The following is a 26,541-nucleotide window of genomic DNA, read 5'->3' as shown; positions in this document are numbered from 1 at the left end:
GGTACAGTTACAAGAAATAGGACTTTTATAGAAAATTACGGGATAAAATATTGGTTTCATTATGTTATTAATGAACTTAAAATAACACTAAGTAATATTTTTGAGCTTTTGATTTATAGACCCATCCAGAATCTTATATAACATTCAGTTGAGGCTCCTATTTTATGTTGACTCTCCATGTAGTCACTATGTAATCATAAGTAAATGAATTCACTGATTACCAACGCTGTATATGATAAATCCATATAAGGGCAATAGATAATTATCAGCGAAAACTAACTTTGGCAAATGTGTATAATTGCTTTCATTATTTCGAGAAAAAAATCGAGAAAGATGAAGATCCAAGTTATTTTGTCCAATGGAGAAAAGGAAGAGAGATAATATTGGGGCTCGCCCGTCTAGGCATATAACATACACCGTGTATTTTTTATAGAAAAAGTAAGTTGCAGAACTTTATCGGTAGTGTACGTTTCTGTTTGAATTGATTTAAAATTGTCTCTGTATGTGTCCTAAATTATATAAATAGGTTGTAATGCGTGTGGTTTGCAGGTGTTGTGCACGTGTGTATTTGTCAAGTGTTTTTTCTTTGCAGATTTCAGACATCAAGCATATATGTGTACATTGTATATTGTGTTGTGCTCGGGCGACTAATACGGATTTGTCCGCGTACACACTTGTACAGATGTACTGTAAATGCACGTGATTGTAAATTTCACGGTGTCATGCATATGCACGCACATTAACATGAACATGTGCGTCTATGCGTTTGTACACACGTATTTGTACGTACATATGTAAGCATGTCTCTATCGTGTTGGTACATGTGCTCGATTGTACATACAAGCATACTTACTTACGTAGTAAGTGTCTGTACTCGTGTGAACAGTTCTACAGTTGTATCACCATCCGCTTGTACATCTGTGTCTGAACGCGCATGCATTACGGACATGCGTATGTAAGCATTTGTACAGATGTGCCTGTACATATCGTAAAAGTGGTTCTGTATGCGTTAGTACACGTGAATCTGTGTCAGTACTTAATGTGAATGTGGTGGCCGTGACTGTCCTGGGGGATGAGTGAGGACATTACATGTTTTTATTGAAATATAATTTCCACACAATTTTAAGAAATAAAAACAAACAAGAGACAATGATATTATTGGAGTTTTTACTAGTATCATTATGTCTCACCAGACGCCAGACGACCAAACAGTCTAATTTTAACTTATTATTTTTGTAAACTGGGTTCTAAATTTCGTTATCGCGCGTTAAACTGGTTTCGACATGTTCCTGTTATATACGACGCCATTGCCAATTTACAAAGAAATGCTATTATACTTTTTGAACGAGATGTAGCAGCGGCTAAACGAAACAGTCATTTCCTCTAATTGAAGGCATAATTAGTCTGAAGCCTTAATACGAGTAGACAGGCGGACCGCTGCTAAATCATACGTCATTAGATATTGAGGTTGTGTACAGTCTTCGCGACAAAGCGACACAGCTGGCTTACGCCTACTCAACAGTACTGCAAGCGCCCGCACAATGCTTTGCACGAAAACAAAATTTAACAACATGGAGTTGGATATTTCAACATTGTAAAGCCATGACTGTCGACCAATATTGATCCCAGTGATAGTGTACTAAATCAAGAGAGAATTCCCAGAGCTCGGTACCTGTGTTAAAACGAGCGAGTGATTGATAAAGCTGTTGTGACAGAAGCGGCATTATTTAACACGACATTAAGATAGTGCTGTAGCCATATCTAAATCAGGGGGTTAGACACTCTCAATGCGGTAGTGAAATATAGTGCTTTAGCAATATCTAAGCCACAGGGAAAGGTCTATATTTTGAAAGCAATGATTGACTGAACGTTCTTGAAATGCTGTTACTTAGAACAAACTACAGTAGTGCATTTCAATTGTAAAATTCCATCTCCGATATCCCTAAAGTGTTCGGCATTGCTGTTTTAAGAGATGAGAATGTTTCAAAACACTCACAAAATGAATGGGTTCAGACACGAAGCGATAAGAATAGCTGACATTTTATTTCACGCAATTTCGAGCTCGAATTTCGTTAAATGTTAGACATTTTAGATTTATAATTCTGATGCTCCTCGGTTGACCCTAGGTGGAGACAGTACTTTTAAAAACGCTGATTAATAATGTCAAGTTTATAGACCGAATGACCAAGTGATGTCGTAATATTGGAGGAATCTTACATGGACGTTAATAAACCCAATTTATTTGCACATGTAGACAGAATTAGTTATCGGGTATCCGTTGGTTTGTGTTGACGTCATGTTCCAAGTAACTGCTCTAAAGTCAAAGCAATGACAAACTTTATCAAATATTTGACCTTTCCTGTCTTCGTCCATTACGGCAACATTAAAATCACAGACATGGGCTACCTATTGAGTACTTTATGGTCGCCATAGAAAGTCATTCCGGTAGGCACTCATGACCGCTTCCGGTTTCATTGAGAAAAGTGGAACCACATACTGTGTACAAATATGAAGTTCCGTTGCCTAATAATTAGTACAGGAAATAGAGTCAAGGTCGGATTAACGGACGGACATGATGAAGGATCAAGGACATATTTGATCTTTTGAGAAATGGAGAACGCGAATTCCAGGAAAGAGAAAAAGGGTGATCTACGGCCAATAGCTGACAACTGCTTCGTGCACATTGACTTAACACCGTGAAAAATATGGAGAGCTATGGTTTAAATATGTGTCTTACACTAATATAGGACATGCTACTTACAATGTTGGTGTGTTACTTGTGGAGAGATATGAGTGATACGCGAATAAATGACATGCTATTCCAGCGTGTTTCTTGAAAAGCGTTTCGTTATTAGTTCAGCAACAGAAACACTCCGTGTCAATTCGAAATTACAATCGATTTGTCATACTTTGAAATTATACAGTCAATGACAATTGAAGTTCTGTCACTAAATCATATTTGTTCCGATGTTCGTGAGACCACGTGACCTCGTCATTACACCAGTCACGTGACATAACACAGCCAGATTCATGGTGACTCTCGCATGCAATGGCTAATGGCACTGTGAATTGAACCTGATATAATTCATTTTCCCTCCAAATCGAATCAACTCGGCCATCTTGAGGTGTACTTAACACCATTACACGGCTCTGTAAGAAGCCCGAGGCGGAGAAGGGGTCGCTCGTTGGCTTTCCGCGTCCATAAATACGTATATACATTGCATTCCCAAAAGTATCAAATCAATTACAGAGATCGTGTTTGGCAACTCCATCCTACAGTATACTTATCATTATTTCATAAAATCAATGACAATATACATACGTTGGTATAAACCAGACAGGAAAACGCGACTTTGGGAAAAATACAACTTTTTTCAGATCTGGTTTATAAGAGAACGAAATAAATTAAATCATTTTCACATGGTACAAATCGCCCACAAAACAAAGAGAATAGATCGATACAGCATAGGACTTCCTCTCCTTCACCTCTTGACCCCATGAAAGTCACGTGGTCCATCCAGACAATGGCCAGACACCACGACAGCAAAACAACGGGATATATTCTAATTTCCGTCAATCCTTGGGATTAGGAGATCTGCATTTAGACAGTTTAAAGAATTGCCATATCGACGTCACAATTGGTTCCCGAAGTGTCCGATGAGTAACGTCAATACGCTGTCCTGATTTATATTTATGGAGCCATCAAAGACCACATATGACAAACTGGACACACAACGAAGTGTCTGGATATCGATAAGTACATCAATCGTACAAGAAATCTGGTTAGTAAGAACTTACTGCAAAAGAATCTCGTGTATTTTGCGAGTTATTCCAATAGGTGAAAATAACAAACTGCGAAATGAAATTTTGGTGGTTTGATTCAGTCCGTCTTTAATTAGTGTACATCATGAAAATGACAAGTCACGAAAATTAGTGGGATATCTAGTAATACCAAGCTTAAGTACGTCATTGGGTATCAAGCCCAAAGCTCACTTATCTATCAAACATGCCATGTCCTAATATCAAAGTTTGTCATCTGTGAAAGAGAAGTTCATACCAACTGAAACGCCACTTCTATCCCTCAGTCATTCAGCCAAACCGGAGATACCTTTTTTAGAATTGACATTAAAATGAACGTAAGTACATCATTGATCTACGTTTATATGTACAGTGTACCTCGAACAATGCGCTGAATAGTGTATTTTTCTTTTACTTTGCACAGGAAGTGACGTCATTGCCACGTTTGATGTGAAGTGTCGGGTTTTAACGAAATAAAACGCTTGTAAACTATTACACATCTTTTCATGTAGAACGTTCCCTTTGTCCGGGACTCAACTAGGGAATCATAAATGGTGTATTATCTGATAGTCATGTACTAGTTATAGCGAACATCGTTAATCTTTGTGGCTTTATCGATCTGAGTTGGGGAAACTACATCTAACTAGGTTTTAAATCGATTTACTTATTCTTTTTAGAGTTTATCTGGTACCGAACTTTCCCATCAAGATAAACAGTGGTCGCCATAGAAACAATTCCCAAAGTTTGACGTTGCGATATGTCAGTTAGTTTTTTTTCTTGTATGATTGCGTTTATTCCAAGAAACATAGAATTTTAGCAACAACGTTTATTCCAAGAAACATAGAATTTTAGCAACAACAACATCCAGTTGGACCAGTTTCTAATAATTCAATAATTTTAGCTAGACAAGTTTAAAGTATTTCAGTAGGACTATTCTGAAAGTGGCACCATTGTATACCTTCATATGGATTCATTATGCTATTGATGCTTTACATCATTTTCGTTTTTTCCCTTAAAGTGAATAGTCGGGCATAGAAAACCAGTCTAAATGCGTTCATTGGCCTTCCAAAAGTTCTCACATATTAATAAGACGGTCAAGTTCTGCTTAGTTTCCCAGTTCTGACCATTAAAGTAAAGAAAAGTTGAAAGCATTGAAAGCAAGGCTGCGTGGAAAGGTAACCACAGACATAGTGAGCCGGGAGGACGTTTTAGAATTCCCATACTTTAAATTAATTTCTTCGTACGCAGACAGATTCTGACGAGAGATTTTATTTTTCTATTTCATAAGAAATAACACTGGATACATTGACACCATTTTTACCAATTTTAGCCATCCTTGCCCGACTGTTCACTTTAAGGCAAAGCTTTTGGCAAAAAATGTTTGGGGAAAAACAATTAATTTCATGTTTCAGATCATTGCATGATCATCATAATTATACCTGTTGAGTGTAGGAAAACAATTTGCTTGTGTCCATAAATGACAATTACATGCTTTAGGGGTATTTATTTAACTGGACATGTCAAGCCTTAATGGACCCACTGTGATGCTACAGTAAATTGCAGGGTTAATATTTAAATGTAGCTCAAGTTACCAGTAGTTTTAGAACAAAACCGTGACTGATTGCTAACACAACACAGTGCAAAAGGTAAAAACCACCCAAGTAATCCAACACACACAGACTTAAGTTTTATTTTCAAAATCGACAAATCAACATATTTTCAACTTGCACATACTCTTTGATACAAACACAGGCTTTGGACAATTATACAGAAACATCTATATGTGTAAGACCTATTTATAATACATATAGGGGTGTCTATATAGCTATAGAATCAAAAGCCTGTGATACAATCACACACATTTAGTAACAATAAGATACCAGTACTTTTAAATCGTCCATTCAATAAAGCAAATTTTGAAACTAAATCTCAAGGTCATGTGAGCTGATAAACCATAACATTTGATTTCAATAAGGTACTGGTATTGTAACAAGCATGGGATATAGCTGGTCAACTGTCTTCATGTTGAACTTCAGGTCAAATTCTTTACCTCAAATTTGTTCTTTTCAGATTCAAATTTAACTGAAAGCGACCTAAATTCACAGAAGACATTTTGGTCAACTGTCTTCATGTTGAACTTCAGGTCAAATTCTTTACCTCAAATTTGTTCTTTTTAGATTCAAATTTAACTGAAAGCGACCTAAATTCACAGAAGACATTTTGTCTTTGTAAACATTCTCCCATCTCTTAAAACAGAAACTTTGAATGTCTTAAAATGATTTTAAATTCATTCTTAAATGTGACAGTAACAAATTGTACAGACTCAATGTCGTATCAGCATTCTAGTATACAACCATCCTCAGTATGACAGGGGTAACTATCACTGTCATTACATCTACCCCTGAACTATCTCAGTAAAACTGAAGGCTCTGTGTGTGACAATATATGACACAGGTAGTTTGGTCATTTGATATGTAACAAAAGAATCAAATAAGGTAAAACTGTGGTTCATTGTATGGTTTTGAAGTTGGACATCACTCTCTACATAATCTTCAAAGGAAGACTTTGTAGTCCTGTGATAGGTCACTTTTTTCTTTTTCTCCTAAAATACCTTCAGTTTTGCTATGATATAGCTCAGGTGTGGATATCACGACAGTGACAGTGACCCCTGGGGAATTGAGGATGGTATACAAGACACAAGCATGCTAAGTCATAATAGGTAATCTTTGACTGGTATCAAGTGAATAAACTAAACAGCTCTGTAGCCTTGGTAGATAACAGAATGATCACAACAGCGAGGCACCATTCTCATCCATTATCCTGTATAATACCACTATAGATCTGAAGTTCTCTGGTCCGGTACACCTTGTATATAACCTAGAGCACCATGATGTCCCCTCTATGGAGACATTTGCTATGTGTCCTATATGTAACTATCTACACTACGTAGTCTTCCTATACCAGTCTCTTGTCTTTAGTGGTGTATCCTCACTCAGTTCAATCCATTAGTTTACATCTCCTTCAATGATTAATCCTGATGTTTGGCAACTTCCTTTTGAATTATTCCAATCTTCACTGTATGTATTGTAGCCATGAACTTCCATAATTGGAGTTTTTGACAGTTATGACTATTTTGGATTTCATTTTCTTATTACTCTACACTAAAAGGAATTTCTGCTACATCACAATTTTCAGCACATTTTCCATCTACATGTATATTAATGTTCCGATGGTCAAGAATTGCATTTCTATTCATTTAAACCTTTACATCAAATAGTGAAGGTACCCATTTGCATGACCTTTCTTTCTTATTGTGTAACTTTCATTTACTTTCCACCTTCTCCAGTTTTTCCTGGAAATGTTTGTTCCATTTCCAAGAAATTCTCTAGCCTGTGTTCCACCATGACAGAAGACCCAAACCAGGCTCACTAATTGTACCCTACAACAAACAAACAATATGTCATATTCGTATTCATCTCAAGAAATCAATATTTTAATCTGCAGTTTTCCCATCGTATGGTGATATTTCATGTCCAACGAGAGCTGTAAGACAATAAACACTGTAACGACACAGCAAGTTTGGGCTGAAAATAGCCATTACCGGTAAAGTAAATTACATACCACTATAACACGTAAGTAGGAGTAATGGCTTAAAAATGCGACAGAACATCATGGTATTTTATGTTCATGTTTCCCACATAAGACAACGCTGGTGTCAGCTTCTATGATTTCAGCGTACAGATTGTCAAACATCTCAGGAGTGTCTCTAAATTTCCTCCAAGTTTTAATGCTGGTTTCATGTCCCCCGCCCCTATCATTACACAACTTGGGTAATTGTATTTCGGGGAGGTAAACGGATTAGCCAGGATTGTATCAGGTCTGACGGACAGGTTTTCTGTCCTTCTGCCTATAATGCCTATATCATCTCTTTCTACATGAACTAAAACCAACACTTTGTCCGCTGGTAACGATCGATACTTAGATACCTAGTAAAGGTAAATTCACAGAAATCCAGAAACCATTGTAGCATGATTACCGCCTAGAGATTCCAGTAATTGAAGCAATTTGAGATATGCATGTAAAGTAATAGTTAAATCTAAGGGAACATTTTCTCAACTTTCAGTCTGCGACTTTACCCACTAGTCCGATGCCCACGACTGTAATTTTATTGCCGGACTAGTGCTTATAGTAATGAACTAGTCCAATGTGACTATTGGCTTCCTGCCAAATAAAAATTGTTATTAAAATACTATATCTGCAGTGGTCAATTGCATTTTTAACACATTTTGAGTGCATTCAGACTGTTCTTTGGGAAAAATAGTAAACTAATGATGACTGAAGTGCTGAAGCAAAATGGCTGTATATCTATTTTGGAGTTGTATTTAAAAAGCCAGACTAGTAAAATTTTGAGGTTTACTAGTCAAAAGAAGCAGTGAGAAAAGTTGAAGTCACAGACTGAACTTTTTACAAAACCAGTAAATGTTGCTGTATCTCAGGATAATTTCCCATGTGGTTAAATCTCTGTGTGAGTAAGCTGCCAGTCAGCAGAGGCTGTGGTTTTAGACTTGACCGAGAAGCAATTTCAGCTAATTTGAGACTAGCTACCAATTTCTATTCAATTATCTCTGTCAGAATGGAATCAAAGTTCTGCCATTCCAGGGATATCGCCATGGCAATGACAGGTAATACAATATCTCTGATAACTGACAGTCTAATCAAGTTTAAGAATTTTCCAGTTTAAAGCCAACAAAATATACCCAATCATAAATACCTGTAAGTTCCTAAATTAACTTCAAGGCATTCTATAAGGGCCAGTGGTAAAGCCAGAAAATCAAAATCACAATTAGAGTAAAGCACATACAGTAACACTATATATGTTTGGGTAAATGAGTAACACAAACTATAAGCTTTAATTTAATTCTCAGCTCTTAGGATTCAACCAGTAAAGAGGACTCCAGCAGTTATTTGAATAATTTGCTTATTTGCATGAATTTGCATATTTCTGATTTTTTACTTCTTTATATTTGTATTCCACAAAAATAAAATCTGGAAGATTCTTCAAATAAAACAAAATTTCAAGCATTTTGACAAAAGCTTTGCCATAGGAGGATTTTTTTCAGTTTTGTAACGTGCTTTCACTGCTTTCAAAATTCTGTTCTGCTTGCTGCAGATAACCATCCACAATTTTGGTAATAATACTTTCCATCTTGATTTAAATTACCATATACTCTTAAGACAACAGTTGATTGCTTTTTCTATAAATTTCATCAGATATTTCTCTGGGGTGTCTGGACATATAATATTGTGCATGGTTAAGTGATGGAACTTGAAGGTAATGAGAGTTCAGATATAGTAATACAAGGTCACTAAAAAATTAACATCAAACGAAGACTGTAAAAACTGATTATTTTTGAAGGTCAGAGTGAAGGTCAAAGTCCCAGGTTATGAGTAATTAATGGCATTAGCTCATTCACACCCCCCCCTCTCCTGACGATACATTTAAGCCTTTCTAAATCACAATACTTGACATGTCCATTATGGAATTTTAGGGGTGAAAGAGTTAGGTCTGCAAAATGGAAAAATAATTTGTAACATTTGATAATAAGTCGTTATATATGATAATCAGGTCTATCTGAACAAATCAGCAGAACAATTTTTTATAATCCCACAACATCTTCTCTGTTATGATAGTATGATTTCTGATAAACAATAAAACTACACAAACGATGCTTCAGATGCTGATCTGTTGATTAGGTAAGCTCTTTCACCTCTAATAAGCTGTAACAAAAAGACCCAACACACCCACTCCCTCGTCCCCAACCGTCAGAAATAGCAAATAACAACAATAGCCGTCATTGTGGGGACAATAACAAACGGATGTGAGCGGATAAACTCAGGCTGCAAAAGCCGGCAGTGACTTCACATATCAATTTATTCCTAAGAAACAGGACGTGCCTTTGAAAGTAAATCTATGGTAACCGTACATTATCCTCGAGCCACCGGAAGCTGTACAGGACGTAGCTATGACAGGGTCTCTGATCTGGGCAAAACCTTGGTAGGCACCACTGGGCACATTAGCAGCCTGTCCTCCTATATATGGTAATAAAATACCACAGTTTGGGGAGACCATCTAAATTTAGAACCAAATATTCTTAATTAATGTGTTGGAGGACTATTTCTGGTCAAGTTATTTCAATAGAGTTGTCTTGCACTAAAATCTGATTGATTTCTGCTGTGGTCAGATGGTTGAACACCTTGGTAGGTAACTTTTATACTGTGGTCAGATGGTTAAACACCTTTGTAGGTAACTTTTATACTGTGGTCAGATGGCTAAACACCTTTGTAGGTAACTTTTATACTGTGGTCAGATGGTTAAACACCTTTGTAGGTAACTTTTATACTGTGGTCAGATGGTTAAACACCTTGGTAGGTAACTTTTATACTGTGGTCAGATGGTAAACACCTTGGTAGGTAACTTTTATACTGTGGTCAGATGGTTAAACCTTGGTAGGTAACTTTTATACTGTGGTCAGATGGTAAACACCTTGGTAGGTAACTTTTATACTGTGGTCAGATGGTAAACACCTTGGTAGGTAACTTTTATACTGTGGTCAGATGGTAAACACCTTGGTAGGTAACTTTTATACTGTGGTCAGATGGTTAAACACCTTGGTAGGTAACTTTTATACTGTGGTCAGATGGTTAAACACCTTGGTAGGTAACTTTTATACTGTGGTCAGATGGTAAACACCTTGGTAGGTAACTTTTATACTGTGGTCAGATGGTTAAACACCTAGCTTGGTAGGTAACTTTTATACTGTGGTCAGATGGTAAACACTAGCTTGGTAGGTAACTTTTATACTGTGGTCAGATGGTTAAACACCTTGGTAGGTAACTTTTATACTGTGGTCAGATGGTTAAACACCTTGGTAGGTAACTTTTATACTGTGGTCAGATGGTTAAACACCTTGGTAGGTAACTTTTATACTGTGGTCAGATGGTTAAACACCTTGGTAGGTAACTTTTATACTGTGGTCAGATGGTAAACACCTTGGTAGGTAACTTTTATACTGTGGTCAGATGGTAAACACCTTGGTAGGTAACTTTTATACTGTGGTCAGATGGTAAACACCTTGGTAGGTAGTGGTCAGATGGTAAACACCTTGGTAGGTTTTTTATACTGTGGTCAGATGGTAAACACCTTGGTAGGTAACTTTTATACTGTGGTCAGATGGTAAACACCTTGGTAGGTAACTTTTATACTGTGGTCAGATGGTAAACACCTTGGTAGGTAACTTTTATACTGTGGTCAGATGGTAAACACCTTGGTAGGTAACTTCACTACACTGACAAATACTGAATGACAATTAACATATTAACACTTTTCATCATCTATCTGACCTATAACAAGCCCTAATGGGTTAACAGTGAGTCTGTGACCCCACTATCTGACCTATAACAAACCCTAATGGGTCAACAGTCTGTGACCCCACTATCTGACCTATAACAAGCCCTAATGGGTCAACAGTCTGTGACCCCACTATCTGACCTATAACAAACCCTAATGGGTCAACAGTCTGTGACCCCACTATCTGACCTATAACAAGTCCTAATGGGTTAACAGTGAGTCTGTGACCCACTATCTGACCTATAACAAACCCTAATGGGTCAACAGTCTGTGACCCCACTATCTGACCTATAACAAACCCTAATGGGTTAACAGTGAGTCTGTGACCCCACTATCTGACCTATAACAAACCCTAATGGGTCAACAGTCTGTGACCCCACTATCTGACCTATAACAAGTCCTAATGGGTTAACAGTGAGTCTGTGACTCCACTATCTGACCTATAACAAGCCCTAATGGGTGAACAGTGAGTCTGTGACTCCACTATCTGACCTAAACAAGCCCTAATGGGTGAACAGTGAGTCTGTGACTCCACTATCTGACCTATAACAAGTCCTAATGGGTGAACAGTGAGTCTGTGACTCCACTATCTGACCTATAACAAGTCCTAATGGGTTAACAGTGAGTCTGTGACTCCACTATCTGACCTATAACAAGCCCTAATGGGTTAACAGTGAGTCTGTGACTCCACTATCTGACCTATAACAAACCCTAATGGGTTAACAGTGAGTCTGTGACCCCACTATCTGACCTATAACAAACCCTAATGGGTTAACAGTGAGTCTGTGACCCCACTATCTGACCTATAACAAGCCCTAATGGGTTAACAGTGAGTCTGTGACTCCACTATCTGACCTATAACAAGCCCTAATGCCCTAACGAGTGGAATGGGTTAACAGTGAGTCTGTGACTCCACTATCTGACCTATAACAAGCCCTAATGGGTTAACAGTGAGTCTGTGACCCCACTATCTGACCTATAACAAGCCCTAATGGGTTAACAGTGAGTCTGTGACTCCACTATCTGACCTATAACAAGCCCTAATGGGTTAACAGTGAGTCTGTGACCCCACTATCTGACCTATTAACAACCCTAATGGGTTAACAGTGAGTCTGTGACCCCACTATCTGACCTATAACAAGCCCTAATGGGTTAACAGTGAGTCTGTGACCCCACTATTCTGACCTATAACAAACCCTAATGGGTTAACAGTGAGTCTGTGACTCCACTATCTGACCTATAACAAGCCCTAATGGGTTAACAGTGAGTCTGTGACCCCACTATCTGACCTATAACAAGCCCTAATGGGTTAACAGTGAGTCTGTGACCCACTATCTGACCTATAACAAGCCCTAATGGGTTAACAGTGAGTCTGTGACCCCACTATCTGACCTATAACAAGCCCTAATGGGTTAACAGTGAGTCTGTGACCCCACTATCTGACCTATAACAAGCCTTTTTGGGTTAACAGTGAGCCTGTGACCCCCACTATCTGACCTATAACAAGTCCTAATGGGTTAACAGTCTGTGACCCCACTATCTGACCTATAACAAGTCCTAATGGGTTAACAGTGAGTCTGTGACCCACTATCTGACCTATAACAAGCCCTAATGGGTTAACAGTGTGTCTGAGATCCCACTATCTGACCTATAACAAGCCCTAATGGGTTAACAGTGAATCTGTGACCCCACTATCTGACCTGTAACAAGCCCTAATGGGTTAACAGTGAGTCTGTGATCCCACTATCTGACCTATAACAAGTCCTAATGGGTTAACAGTGAGTCTGTGATCCCACTATCTGACCTATAACAAGCCCTAATGGGTTAACAGTGAGTCTGTGATCCCACTGTCTGACCTATAACAAGCCCTAATGGGTTAACAGTGAGTCTGTGATCCCACTATCTGACCTATAACAAGCCCTAATGGGTTAACAGTGAGTCTGTGATCCCACTATCTGACCTATAACAAGCCCTAATGGGTTAACAGTGAGTCTGTGATCCCACTATCTGACCTATAACAAGTCCTTATGGGTTAACAGTGTGTCTGTGATCCCACTATCTGACCTATAACAAGCCCTAATGGGTTAACAGTGTGTCTGTGATCCCACTATCTGACCTATAATAAGCCCTAATGGGTTAACAGTGAATCTTTGACCCCACTATCTGACCTGTAACAAGCCCTAATGGGTTAACAGTGAGTCTGTGATCCCACTATCTGACCTATAACAAGTCCTAATGGGTTAACAGTGAGTCTGTGACCCACTATCTGACCTATAACAAGTCCTAATGGGTGAACAGTGAGTCTGTGACTCCACTATCTGACCTATAACAAGCCCTAATGGGTTAACAGTGAGTCTGTGACTCCACTATCTGACCTGTAACAAGCCCTAATGGGTTAACAGTGAGTCTGTGACTCCACTATCTGACCTATAACAAGCCCTAATGGGTTAACAGTGAGTCTGTGATCCCACTGTCTGACCTATAACAAGCCCTCATGGGTTAACAGTGTGTCTGTGATCCCACTATCTGACCTGTAACAAGCCCTAATGGGTTAACAGTGAGTCTGTGATCCCACTATCTGACCTATAACAAGCCCTAATGGGTTAACAGTGAGTCTGTGATCCCACTATCTGACTTATAACAAGTCCTAATGGGTTAACAGTGAGTCTGTGACCCACTATCTGACCTATAACAAGTCCTAATGGGTTAACAGTGTGTCTGTGATCCCACTATCTGACCTATAACAAGCCCTAATGGGTTAACAGTGAATCTGTGACCCCACTATCTGACCTGTAACAAGCCCTAATGGGTTAACAGTGAGTCTGTGACTCCACTATCTGACCTATAACAAGCCCTAATGGGTTAACAATGAATCTGTGACCCCACTATCTGACCTGTAACAAGCCCTAATGGGTTAACAGTGAGTCTGTGACTCCACTATCTGACCTATAACAAGCCCTAATGGGTGAACAGTGAGTCTGTGACTCCACTATCTGACCTATAACAAGCCCTAATCGGTTAACAGTGAGTCTGTGACTCCACTATCTGACCTATAACAAGCCCTAATGGGTTAACAGTGTGTCTGTGACCCCACTATCTGACCTATAACAAGCCCTAATGGGTTAACAGTGAGTCTGTGACCCCACTTTCTGATGTTTACCATCAAACAAGATTTAATGGCTTATTGTGACCAACTGTCAGTCCCTCAGTCCTTTAATGATTTCATTATATAACAGGTTCACAGTTACCTCCAAGTAAAACCTTTAGACAAGCCCTAATGGGGTCACCATGACCTCACTCTAAGACCTTTATCCAGGTCAGACATTTTATCAAACATGCCCTAATGGGCCCACTGTGACCCCCAAGGGAGACCTTTAACAAGATTCATTGAATCACAAAAGCTTTTTGGTACATCACAAAACTTAAACTGACCCAAAATAAGTAAATAAGTCTTCACCAAATTAGCTAGCTAGGTTTTTATCCTCTTTACAAAAAGCAAATAGTTCCATATATGCAGACATTCCAATTAAGCTTGGTTGTACATGCTATGTGGCTATGTCTCCTCCATCCAGTGCCTGCTGAGAGCAATATAGACTGCAGTAAGTGGTATAATGAAATCTGTGGATAGGAGAGAACATATTCTCCATTACATAGAGAGACAAACCTGAACACTGAAGATAATGTACCGGTCCTGTAATTTGATTGACACAGAGGATCTATGGGTTTCAAATCTGTCACCAGAGGCTAAACAAACTAATACTTCCTTTTTACAATTAATGCCACCGACACATGTAAGATATATTTTTTTTTTAAATTTAGCTTTTAAGATGACAGGTATGGTTAGTACCAGTAAATTAAGCTTGGTATTAAACTGATAGCTTTGACAACTTCTCCTGCAGTAGTACTGACAGCTACAGGTTAGAGGGTTTTTAACGTGTAATGTTACATCACAACTCTAACCCAGGAACATGCTCCATTCAATTTGTTTTCCCCGGAGGAATCTGGTATTTAATCAGACCCGGATATGACAAAATAGAGCATGAGAAGCCTCCGTCCTGCTCAATTTCTAGTTCAATTATTTTTCTAGGACATGATTATTCAACCAATCAGATCAAGGCTTTTAATTAACTTCCTAGATCTAAATAGACATGATCAGGAGTAACATTTTTAATTAATGATATGAATGATAATGTAAGTGCAGGGCAAAGAGGTAATTTTAACAATGTATACAAAATGTCATCAAATTTTCGAGGTAATCTTCCCCTTTATCAAGACATCACAGGTACAGTTCATAAATATTTTGTTTGTTGGGTTTAATGTTCTATCATATGCCAGGCTTAGAAGGTGAAGGTAAGCCTGAGTACCCGGAGAAATAACATCGACCAGCAGTCAGTACCTTTCAGTGCCTGACAACTTACCACATGGGATTTGAACTCGAAACTCAAAGGTGGAGGGTTTGTGGTAATATGTCAGGACATCTCAACCACTGCGGCCTCTAATTTTTTTTCTCACAAATTTGTTAGGGCTGAAGAAACTTTTCTGAAGATTATGTTTAAGTTTCATCTAATACAGTACACAAATACAGACACATAATTATACAGAGATGCCGAGAGAAATACAAGACGACAGAGTAAGAGAATATATCATATTAATAGTGAGTTCAATAAACCCTTCAACGAGCGTAAGATGTGTAGGCGAGATATATGTAATCATGCTACAAATTTCAGCTGTAATCTCATTTGTGCCATTTTCATACTTATTCTTACTTAGACATTATTCCAAAATGTAACAGCTAATATATTTCACTGTATATACAACATTTTCAATGGTTATACAATATTCACTGAAAATGAAACATGCTTTTGCCAATCTATTGATATACCAACTTGTGCAAAAAAAGTCAATGCATCATAATAAATATATACTTTCATTGACAGATAACGACTACTTCACATTACTACAGAGGCCTGATTTGACCTTGAAATATAACATGAAAAGTTTTATTTAACCTTGACCCTGCACAAATTTTAATGAAGGATGTAATGATAAATAATCCAAAGGATAAAACAATCTGGTTAAAAATTAAATCCAACATGTTGTTTAACAGTTGATTGAGTAAATAAGATTAACATACTATATTTGACCTAATTAACCCCAAGGGCGCTTAAAAATTGATTAAAGAAAGGCTTTATAGAACTCTGTTTACACAAATTTGTCACTAGAATTATGATTAAAACATGTATTATATTATTGATTGGGAGCATCAGTTTTCAAATATTGATTCAAAATATTTGAACATCCTCCCAGCAGATGCTATCACCATAGTAACATAGCTGAGTTTTGATTGGATAGTTGTTTGGGTGTATAAAACATGACAAAACTCACCACTATAGTGTACGGTGCTTTCTTAACATCTGTATCAGATATTTCCTCTCCAGCCACATTTTCTGGACTAGATGGGGTTGTGTCCACAAATATCTCATCAGAAACACGAAACCTGAAACATGTAAATCTTGATAATACAACAAGAAACCCATTGCTGAGCATAATCTCAACTTGCCGCCATACTGAAAATGGTTGGAAAATATTGAGGTTATAAATCCAAGTTACAAATAAAGTAAGTGTTGACACTACTAAAATCTTGTTTTTCCGGAAATATTCACAATAGCAGACCAACATGCTTATCAACAATTTTCTAGTTAATTTTTGTTCATTTCCATTGCACTTGTTCTAATTTTTACAACAATATTAAGTTGCTTGCATTTTAAACTTTTAAGTCAATGTATTGGTTTATTTCAATGAAGAACATTTTCACACATATCCAGGAAGCTAATAAAATATCGTTCTACATCCCTCATGAAAAATAAAGCAAACAATATTGACAAATTTCATGTCATTGTTAACATAAGGTACACAAATGCAACAAATAGCTAAATAGGATTTGCTTTTTGCCCCTTTTATGAGCAATACTGTTCAGACAAGATCAGGTATCTACAAAGATAAACACACTACTATAAGAACAATTTGAGCAGATCTAGACAAAGTAATGAGTTCGAGTTCAGTCTACAAGACATAGTCTTATTAATCTCAAGTTAATTACAGACAATAGGATACCAGCTACATAAAATGGTAGCTAGTATACAGTCGAACCTGAGGAAGTCGAGACATTGTAACTCCTAACATTGTCTCCAATTTGGAGTATTTTGTTGATCATAGCTAAAATGCTCCCTACATGCTCAGATAAATCAAATTTTTACCACGGGTTATCAACTGTTACAGTGACAGGGTTTGACTGTTTTTCAAATAAAAAAATAACTGTATAATGTAAAATATTCTTGGGTACCTGTATTATATGTTTTGAAATATTTGTGGTTTGTAAATCAAATAGTGATTTCAAGAATGCATAAATATAGCTTTTGTTGTTTTTATATTCATGGTTTTACAGCAACTACTAAAACAACAATAGTTTCTACTTAACAAATATTTCATGTTATGCATTACGGTAAAATCAACTTGTGAATGAATAATAAATGAGAAATGTATCCCTTGCCGTTATTGTTCTATTATCATATTAAATCAATTTGGTCGATTGATACGATCACTGATTGAGAAGACATAAATCAAACATGTACAAGAAAACACAGTTATAACAAACCTCTCAAGTCCAATGAAATCGCTTCGTTATATACATAGTTTGTTTTATATGTACACATCATAGAAATTTTATTGGAACCGTAGCGGGGAATATAAACTACTACATAATACCCACAAATCTGTTGTAAGTGTGTTGATTATAAACATTTTTTACTCTACTATTATAATTCATAAAACACCAGCAACCAACACCTATACTCCCATAAAATATTTATTACAGTACAGTTAGAGAGTTACACAGGTCATCTAAGGTGAAGTTGCATCTCTTGGTGTTAATAGTATTCAAATTCAGCATAATGAGCTCTCAGCATCAGCTGCTTCAGAGCATACAACACAGAGCTTGTGAATTAGCTAATATATATATACCTATCATTTAGTCAATGGGCTCTTTACTGTGTGATAATTGACCTCATTATCTAATAGCTATAAACATCATTAGCTCAGGTCCCTTGGCAGTGGGTCATGAAAATGGGGAGGGTTAATTAGGTAAAGGGAGGGGGTATTCATAACTACCTTATTGGAATAGATGAAAGTGGGTAAAGTATAAAGTAGAAGGGGTGTGGTTGGGGTAGAAGGAAGAGGGGTATAAGAGAGGGGTAAATTGGAGTAGACGGAAGGTGTATAAGGGAGGGGTAAATTGGAGTAGATTGAAGGGGTATAAGGGAGGGTAAATTCGGGTAGATGGAAGGGGTATAAGGAAGGGGTAAATTGGAGTAGATGGAAGGGGTATAAGGGAGGGGTAAATTGGAGTAGATGGAAGGGGTATAAGGGAGGGGTAAATTGGGGTAGATGGAAGGAGGGTATAAGGAATGGTAAATTCGGGTAGATGGAAGGGGTATAAGGGAGGGTAAATTGGGGTAGATGGAAGGGGTATAAGGAAGGGGTAAATTGGAGTAGATGGAAGGGGGTATAAGGGAGGGGTAAATTGGGGTAGATGGAAGGAGGATATAAGGGAGGGTAAATTGGGGTAGATGGAAGGGGGGTATAAGGGAGGGTAAATTGGGGTAGATGGAAGGGGTATAAGGGAGGGGTAAATTGGAGTAGATGGAAGGAGGGTATAAGGGAGGGGTAAATTGGAGTAGATGGAAGGGGGTATAAGGGAGAGGTAAATTGGGGTAAATGGAAGGGGGGTATAAGGGAGAGGTAAATTGGGGTAAATGGAAGGGGGGTATAAGGGAGGGGTAAATTGGAGTAGATGGAAGGGGTATAAGGGAGGGGTAAATTGGAGTAGATGGAAGGGGTATAAGGGAGGGGTAAATTGGAGTAGATGGAAGGGGGTATAAGGGAGGAATAAATTGGGGTAGATGGAAGGGGTATAAGGGAGGGTAAATTGGAGTAGATGGAAGGGGTATAAGGGAGGGGTAAAATGGGGTAGATGGAAGGAGGATATAAGGAAGGGTAAATTGAGGTTGATGGAAGGGGTGTAAGGGAAGGGTAAATTGGGGTAGATGGAAGGGGTATAAGGGAGGGGTAAATTGGAGTAGATGAAAGGGGTAAGAGGGAGGGGTAAATTGGGGTAGATGGAAGGGGGGGTATAAAGGAGGGTACATTGGAATAGATGGAAGGGGGTTTAAGGGTGGAAAAAATTGGGGTAGATGGAAGGTGGGTATAAGGGAGGGTAAATTGGGGTAGATTGATGGGGTATAAGGGAGGGGTAAATTGGAGTAGATGGAAGGGGGGTATAAGGGAGGGTAATTTGGGGTAGATGAAAGGGGTATAAGGGAGGGGTAAATTGCGGTAGATGGAAGATGTAAAAGAGAGGGGTAAATTGGAGTAGATGGAAAGGGTATAAGGGAGGGGTAAATTGGAGTAGATGAAAGGGGTAAGAGGGAGGGGTAAATTGGGGTAGATGGAAGGGGGGTATAAAGGAGGGTACATTGGAGTAGATGGAAGGGGGTTTAAGGGAGGAAAAAATTGGGGTAGATGGAAGGTGGGTATAAGGGAGGGTAAATTGGGGTAGATTGATGGGGTATAAGGGAGGGGTAAATTGGAGTAGATGGAAGGGGGGTATAAGGGAGGGTAAATTGGGGTAGATGAAAGGGGTATAAGGGAGGGGTAAATTGCGGTAGATGGAAGATGTAAAAGAGAGGGGTAAATTGGAGTAGATGGAAAGGGTATAAGGGAGGGGTAAATTGGGGTAAATGGAAGAGGTATAAGGAAAAGGGGTAAATTGGGAAAAATGGAAGGGGTATAAGGAAAAGGGGTAAATTGGGGAAAATGGAAGGGGTATAAGGAAATGGGGTAAATTGGGGTAAATGGAAGGGGTATAAGGAAAAGGGGTAAATTGGAGTAGATGGAAATGGTAGATAACAATCTTGCTAATTTTATTTAGATTTGGTAGATGGGAAGAGTATAATAGAAGGAGTATTAGAGAGGAGATGAATTGAAAGGATAGAAGGTAGAGAAGGAAGCGATAGGTGATGGATGAATAAGGGAAGAGGGTGGAATCAGAGGGAGGGAAAGGAGAAGCTGGGGAAAAGAATAAGAGGGGTATATTGAAGGAAGTAGGACACAAGAAAAAGGATAGAGATGAAAAGGGGTAGATGGGAGGATAGGGAAACAGGTATTGGAAAAAGATGACGAATGTAAGAAGGTAAACAGAACAGGGAAGACGGTGAGCTACAGGGAGGGGGCAGGGGGGGGGCACAGGGAAGTAGAGAGTGGATGTGAGAAGGTAAACAAAATGGGTAGATGGGAGGGGTCGAGGGAAGGGGGAGGGGGCAAAGGGAAGTAGAGGTTAGATGTGAGAAGGTAAACAAAAGGGGTAGATGGGAGGGGTCGAGGGAAGGGGGGGCAAAGGGAAGTAGAGAGTGGATGGGAGAAGGTAAACAAAAGGGGTAGATAGGAGGGGTCGAGGGAAGGGGAGGGGGGCAAAGGGAAGTAGAGGGTAGATGTGAGAAGGTAAACAAAAGGGATAGATATGAGGGGTCGAGGGAAGGGGGAGGGGAGGCCAAAGGGAAGTAGAGGGTAGATGGGAGAAGGTTAACAAAAGGGATATATGGGAGGGGTCGAGGGAAGGGAGTAGCAGGGAGAGATGTATATAGGAGGGAATGGTAGATGATTGATAGACAGAAGAGGTACATAAGGTTAAGTCACTTGTAATTACAACGAGGTGTGGTAACACACACCATCAAAAAACACATAAAGCTTTTACAGTGTTACTTTGTAAAGCTGTAGTGCATACTGAACTCGGTCAAGTACCTAAAGGTATGTAGAAGTGGCACAGAGGTATTTACCAAAATTCCCATACTCTTGGGTGGGGTTAACAATCATAGTAAAACAACATGTATACTTAAAGTGTAATTGAAAGTTAATTATCATCTACATATTGAACATTCTGTCTTTGTATATTTAATTTTTTCCATCTTCAAACAATTGATGTAATGGAAAAATTCACCTGTTGTTGAAAGAGACTGGAGGAAAACTCCTACATCGAAAAGAATACAAAGGTTATTTCAAAAGAAGTTAAATCAGAGGGAAAATAACATTTATATTATTTACATTTATTACTAAAAATAGCATTTGTGTCTATAAATACAGAGTTCTGCTGAATCCAATATATTGATAAAAACATCATAAGCTGTATAATGGAACTTCTTAATGTTTTAGATAAATATTTAAGAGGCCATATTACAAGTAATTTAGACGGAATGGCAGCAAGAGGAAATACCTGGAGCATACAATTACATCTATTTCTGATCTTGTACTCAACACATAAAATTCTTGACATTCAAATTTATGTTCGTTTCAAAAACAAGCAGTATCCCTAGGTAAAATTTTCTCATCAAACTATGGGGTAAAATGTAAATTCCACCGTGGTGACATTTAAAAGTACTAGAGCTCTTCAAACCTAATTATATCTATCAACATTTGTAACATTGCCACCATAGAGCCTGAAGCTGACAATGATTTGCTATCCCCAACCTCTTAGGAAGTCTGGCCTGTATGAGGTGGCGAGTGACAGACACAGAAACTTCTCTAATAGATTTACCATTCTCTAGGTATATTTATGGGCTCCACAGCTGTCTCCATTATTAGACGTCATTTATAGACATATATAAGTCACCAGCTTTTACCATAACTGTGGGGATACGCTTGCAGGATTTGAAGCAATTTAATTCCAGGAATTTTATTGCTGCCATTTAATTTCACCCATTTCCTTCAATCCAACTGCTGAGGTATATTACTGCTGTGTTACAATAGAACAGTCTAGCTCGCATTTCCTTTGCCTCTCCTTATTTCATAGTCTATGGTTATGATTGATGTATCTCATATGAAGTCTATGTACCATATTTGTCCTTTAATATATATGGACCTGAAATGCAGTTATTTTTTATAGACTTTTTACTTTTGAAGAATTTACTCCTTTTCATCATATTCTTTTTCATCAGTTTTATGAATACATAGATAAATACATATATTCCCAGAGATTTTATTTGAATAACCGGAGGTCATGTAAAAATTGATGCAAATACACAGAGTTGAAGAAGGAAAAAATCAGGACATGACAATTTGATGCCAATAAACAAATTATTTGAATAACCTTTATGTGAATAGCTGGAGCCTCTGTATTGAAATAGACTCACTCACTGTCATTCACTGTGAACCATCACTCTCATTGGTATAATAACAAGAGGCCCAGAGGGTCTGTATCGCTCAACTCATTAATTCAGTAGACATCACAAAGTCTCCAGCTAACAATTTGTACATTTGAATCTCAGCCTAAGGGACGCTAGTAGTTAAATAGCAATGATCTCCCTATCATAAAGATTACATAACAATAGATATTGGTGGCTTTGTTCTTGGGCATCATAAACATACTACATGATCTATTAAACTTAAGAAGAGAACTGATGTTTCATCATATAAGTGTACAAAAAAAATCAATAGCTAGGTTTATTCAAAAGCATCAATCACCATATATGCAAGAGATGTGTTTTAAAACAAAGAATATGTCTCCCCATTTTACTTTTTGATAATGATGAATCAATGTCTTAACAAAAATAATCATTTTGACCTCAGATCTTAAGTAATGCACTATCAACTTAATGATTCATGGTCTAGTTTTACAAACATTCTTTAACTTTAAGGAAATCCTTTACTTACAATATTCCTTTGAAAATCATTACAGATCTTAAGTAAGGCTCCTTAACTTAAGATTCTTTAACTTCTGCAACGCTTTTCTAAGGGAAATTTTAAGTTAAGGAAATCCTTAAAGTTAAGGAATGTTCATGAAACTGAACCCAGGTGTAATTCATGATTTAGAATAATAGATATATACATGAAATGATGTGCTTAGCATAATGACCAAACAAACTTTGAAATTTCCGTTTTTATTTAAACCCCATCCCCATCCCCTTAACTAAAATTATTTACTGGTCTATTTGGTGCAATATCTTGATTTATCAATATCCTCCACATTTAAAATTTAACAAAAAAATGTTATTTTGTCAGGTGCACTTGCTAGCAGGTTGTTTTTGAGAAACTAAAATTTGAAAAATGTTGTGATGAGAAAAGGCCATTGATCTGAGGTGACCCAGTGTAATAACAGTGTATGTTGACTATAGCCATGTGTATTTGATGTGGAAGATAAGTAGTAATTTATCACTATCAGTATCTAGAGATGAGTTTGGCATGTTTTGTACACAGTGTAGCCTAGTATAACAAACAAACCTGATGCCTACCAGACTTAGTATGACCTTGGTTGTATGACCTTGGTTGTGTGACCTTGGCTCCCCACTATTCCCCATCTCTACTGTTTGTCAGCTCTCTAAAGAATGTTGACCTTTTTATATAATATTACCATTTAATCATTACATTGCTTTTTGTTTACAGCACAGGCTTCTTACTCACAAGTAAAAATAATTTGGTTGGTTTTAGTTTTATTAGTTTATTGTCCTATAAACAGCCATGGTCATTTCAGAACGCACCAGTTTTGGTAGTGGAGCTAAGCTGGAGTACATGGAGAAAAATCACAAACTACAGTCAGCAACTGCCCAACATGGGATTCTAACTCGCAATCCAGAGGTGGAGGGCTTGTGGTAATATGTCCGTATATCTTAACCACTTGGCCACCGCTGCACCTATTTTGATATGATAATATTAGAGAGACCAATTTATTTTACTTTGAATTGATAAATTGGTCTCTCTTGTAAATAGATTATGTGTATACATGTACACAGTAAACTGTCAGTTTGGTAAAGCCTAAATTACACACAGCGAATTTTTAAGACTTAATATATATAGTGATAATTATATTTTAGAACATTTATGTTTCACTGAAATATGACCGATTTATACTGGTATGTGATAATAATAATGTAGAAAATTAATTATCATATAACAATTTAAGCCAAATATTTTGGAATGAGGTCCTGAACAGAAATTGAACAAATAAATATTTGAAATTTTCAAATTGGAAAAAAAACACCCTTACAGTAAGCATTTCATCAGATTTAGGGAAATAATACCAAGGTTGAAAAATATATAGTATTTTTAAACAGTTTTTGAACTATAATTTAATATTTCAATCAATGTTCAGTTTCCTACCATACTTTTGAGTTTTATCATTTTCATAAACCTTAATTGGAAAAATCCTTAATTGGAAAATGCTGACTAAAACTGGGGAATTACAGCAGTTAATTTCACTGTGAATTTCAATTTCGAATGAAACCTTGTTACCTAAATGAACTCAATATAAACATCCCTAGTCACAATGAATCTATCAGGAATCACCCAATCTGTATTGATTAAACAAATGTCAATCAAAGTCACAGAAATAGATCTCTATTGTCAATTCTAATGTTTCAAATAGAAGAAGCAGGTTCAAATGGAATCAACTTTGATGTTGCTACAGCTGTGAGTGATATACGTCCATGATAAAACATCTGTATATGATATATTGGCCAATAAATTGTTTGACGTTTTACAGATGCCTGGATACTTCACATGAAGGCTGCCAGTTTTATATCTGAAATTGACAAAGATCTGACAAGTTGGCTTCAAGAACTGACCTTACACTAGCTTATAGACAAGACTGATATGAAAACCGTACAAAGATCAATATCTCAGTATCAGTAACTGCTGCTTAACAGGTCTCCTTTACATACACTTGTTATGTCCACGGCAAGGAATTATGGAGGGGGTGGGGCATAATAATGTTACCAATGTTATGTCCACGGCAATGAATTATGGAGGGGTGGGGCAATGTTCAGTGTTAACAATGTTATGTCCACGGCAAGGAATTATGGAGGGGGTGGGGCAATGTATAGTGTTACCAATGTTATGTCCAAGGAATGGAATTATAGAGGGGATGGGTTAATGTATAGTGTTACCAATGTTATGTCCACGGCAATGAATTATGGAGGGGGTGGGGCATAATAATGTTACCAATGTTATGTCCACGGCAATGAATTATGGAGGGGTGGGGCAATGTACAGTGTTAACAATGTTATGTCCACGGCAAGGAATTATGGAGGGGGTGGGGCAATGTATAGTGTTACCAATGTTATGTCCACGGCAAGGAATTATATGGAGGGGGTGGGGCATAATAATGTTACCAATGTTATGTCCACGGCAAGGAATTATGGAGGGGGTGGGGCAATGTATAGTGTTACCAATGTTATGTCCACGGCAAGGAATTATGGAGGGGGTGGGGCAATGTTCAGTGTTAACAATGTTATGTCCACGGCAATGAATTATGGAGGGGGTGGGGCAATGTATAGTGTTACCAATGTTATGTCCACGGCAAGGAATTATGGAGGGGGTGGGGCAATGTTCAGTGTTAACAATGTTATGTCCACAGCAAGGAATTATGGAGGGGGTGGGGCAATGTTCAGTGTTAACAATGTTATGTCCACGGCAATGAATTATGGAGGGGGTGGGGCAATGTTCAGTGTTAACAATGTTATGTCCACGGCAAGGAATTATGGAGGGGGTGGGGCAATGTACAGTGTTAACAATGTTATGTCCACGGCAAGGAATTATGGAGGGGGTGGGGCAATGTATAGTGTTACCAATGTTATGTCCACGGCAATGAATTAGGAGGGGGTGGGGCAATGTTCAGTGTTAACAATGTTATGTCCACGGCAAGGAATTATGGAGGGGGTGGGGCAATGTATAGTGTTACCAATGTTATGTCCACGGCAATGAATTATGGAGGGGGTGGGGCAATGTATAGTGTTACCAATGTTATGTCCACGGCAATGAATTATGGAGGGGGTGGGGCAATGTATAGTGTTACCAATGTTATGTCCACGGCAATGAATTATGGAGGGGGTGGGGCAATGTATAGTGTTACCAATGTTATGTCCACGGCAATGAATTATGGAGGGGGTGGGGCAATGTACAGTGTTAACAATGTTATGTCCACGGCAAGGAATTATGGAGGGGGTGGGGCAATGTATAGTGTTACCAATGTTATGTCCACGGCAAGGAATTATATGGAGGGGGTGGGGCAATGTATAGTGTTACCAATGTTATGTCCACGGCAAGGAATTATATGGAGGGGGTGGGGCATAATAGTGTTACCAATGTTATGTCCATGGCATGGAATTATGGAGGGGGTGGGTTAATGTATAGTGTTACCAATGTTATGTCCAAGGAATGGAATTATGGAGGGGGTGGGTTAATGTATAGTGTTACCAATGTTATTTCCAAGGAATGGAATTATAGAGGGGGTG

At 38.0% G+C, this 26,541-nt stretch overlaps 1 protein-coding gene across 2 annotated transcripts in view; it reads right to left on the bottom strand.

Annotated features, from left to right (window-relative positions):
• Positions 1–5,472: 5,472 nt before the first annotated feature.
• Positions 5,473–26,541, bottom strand: part of LOC138323749 (DNA-directed RNA polymerase III subunit RPC8-like) — a 30,192-nt gene continuing 9,123 nt past the window's right edge. Inside the window, exons 7-9 of one of the 2 annotated variants that reach the window (XR_011208589.1) lie at positions 16,592–16,703; positions 5,999–7,237; positions 5,473–5,891 (exon numbers count right to left, since the gene is read on the bottom strand). Coding sequence is in view for 1 of the 2 variants with exons in the window: in XM_069268571.1 (XP_069124672.1) it covers positions 7,184–7,237; positions 16,592–16,703 (166 nt within the window). In the remaining variant the exon portion in view is untranslated. Of the gene's footprint in view, positions 7,238–16,591; positions 16,704–26,541 lie in introns of both variants that reach the window. The other variant, XM_069268571.1, reaches the window with a different exon arrangement.

This window comes from Argopecten irradians, chromosome 5 (assembly GCF_041381155.1).
Source record: "Argopecten irradians isolate NY chromosome 5, Ai_NY, whole genome shotgun sequence".
In the NCBI taxonomy this organism is placed as follows: domain Eukaryota; kingdom Metazoa; phylum Mollusca; class Bivalvia; order Pectinida; family Pectinidae; genus Argopecten; species Argopecten irradians.
This window is presented reverse-complemented; position numbering and strand designations above follow the sequence as displayed.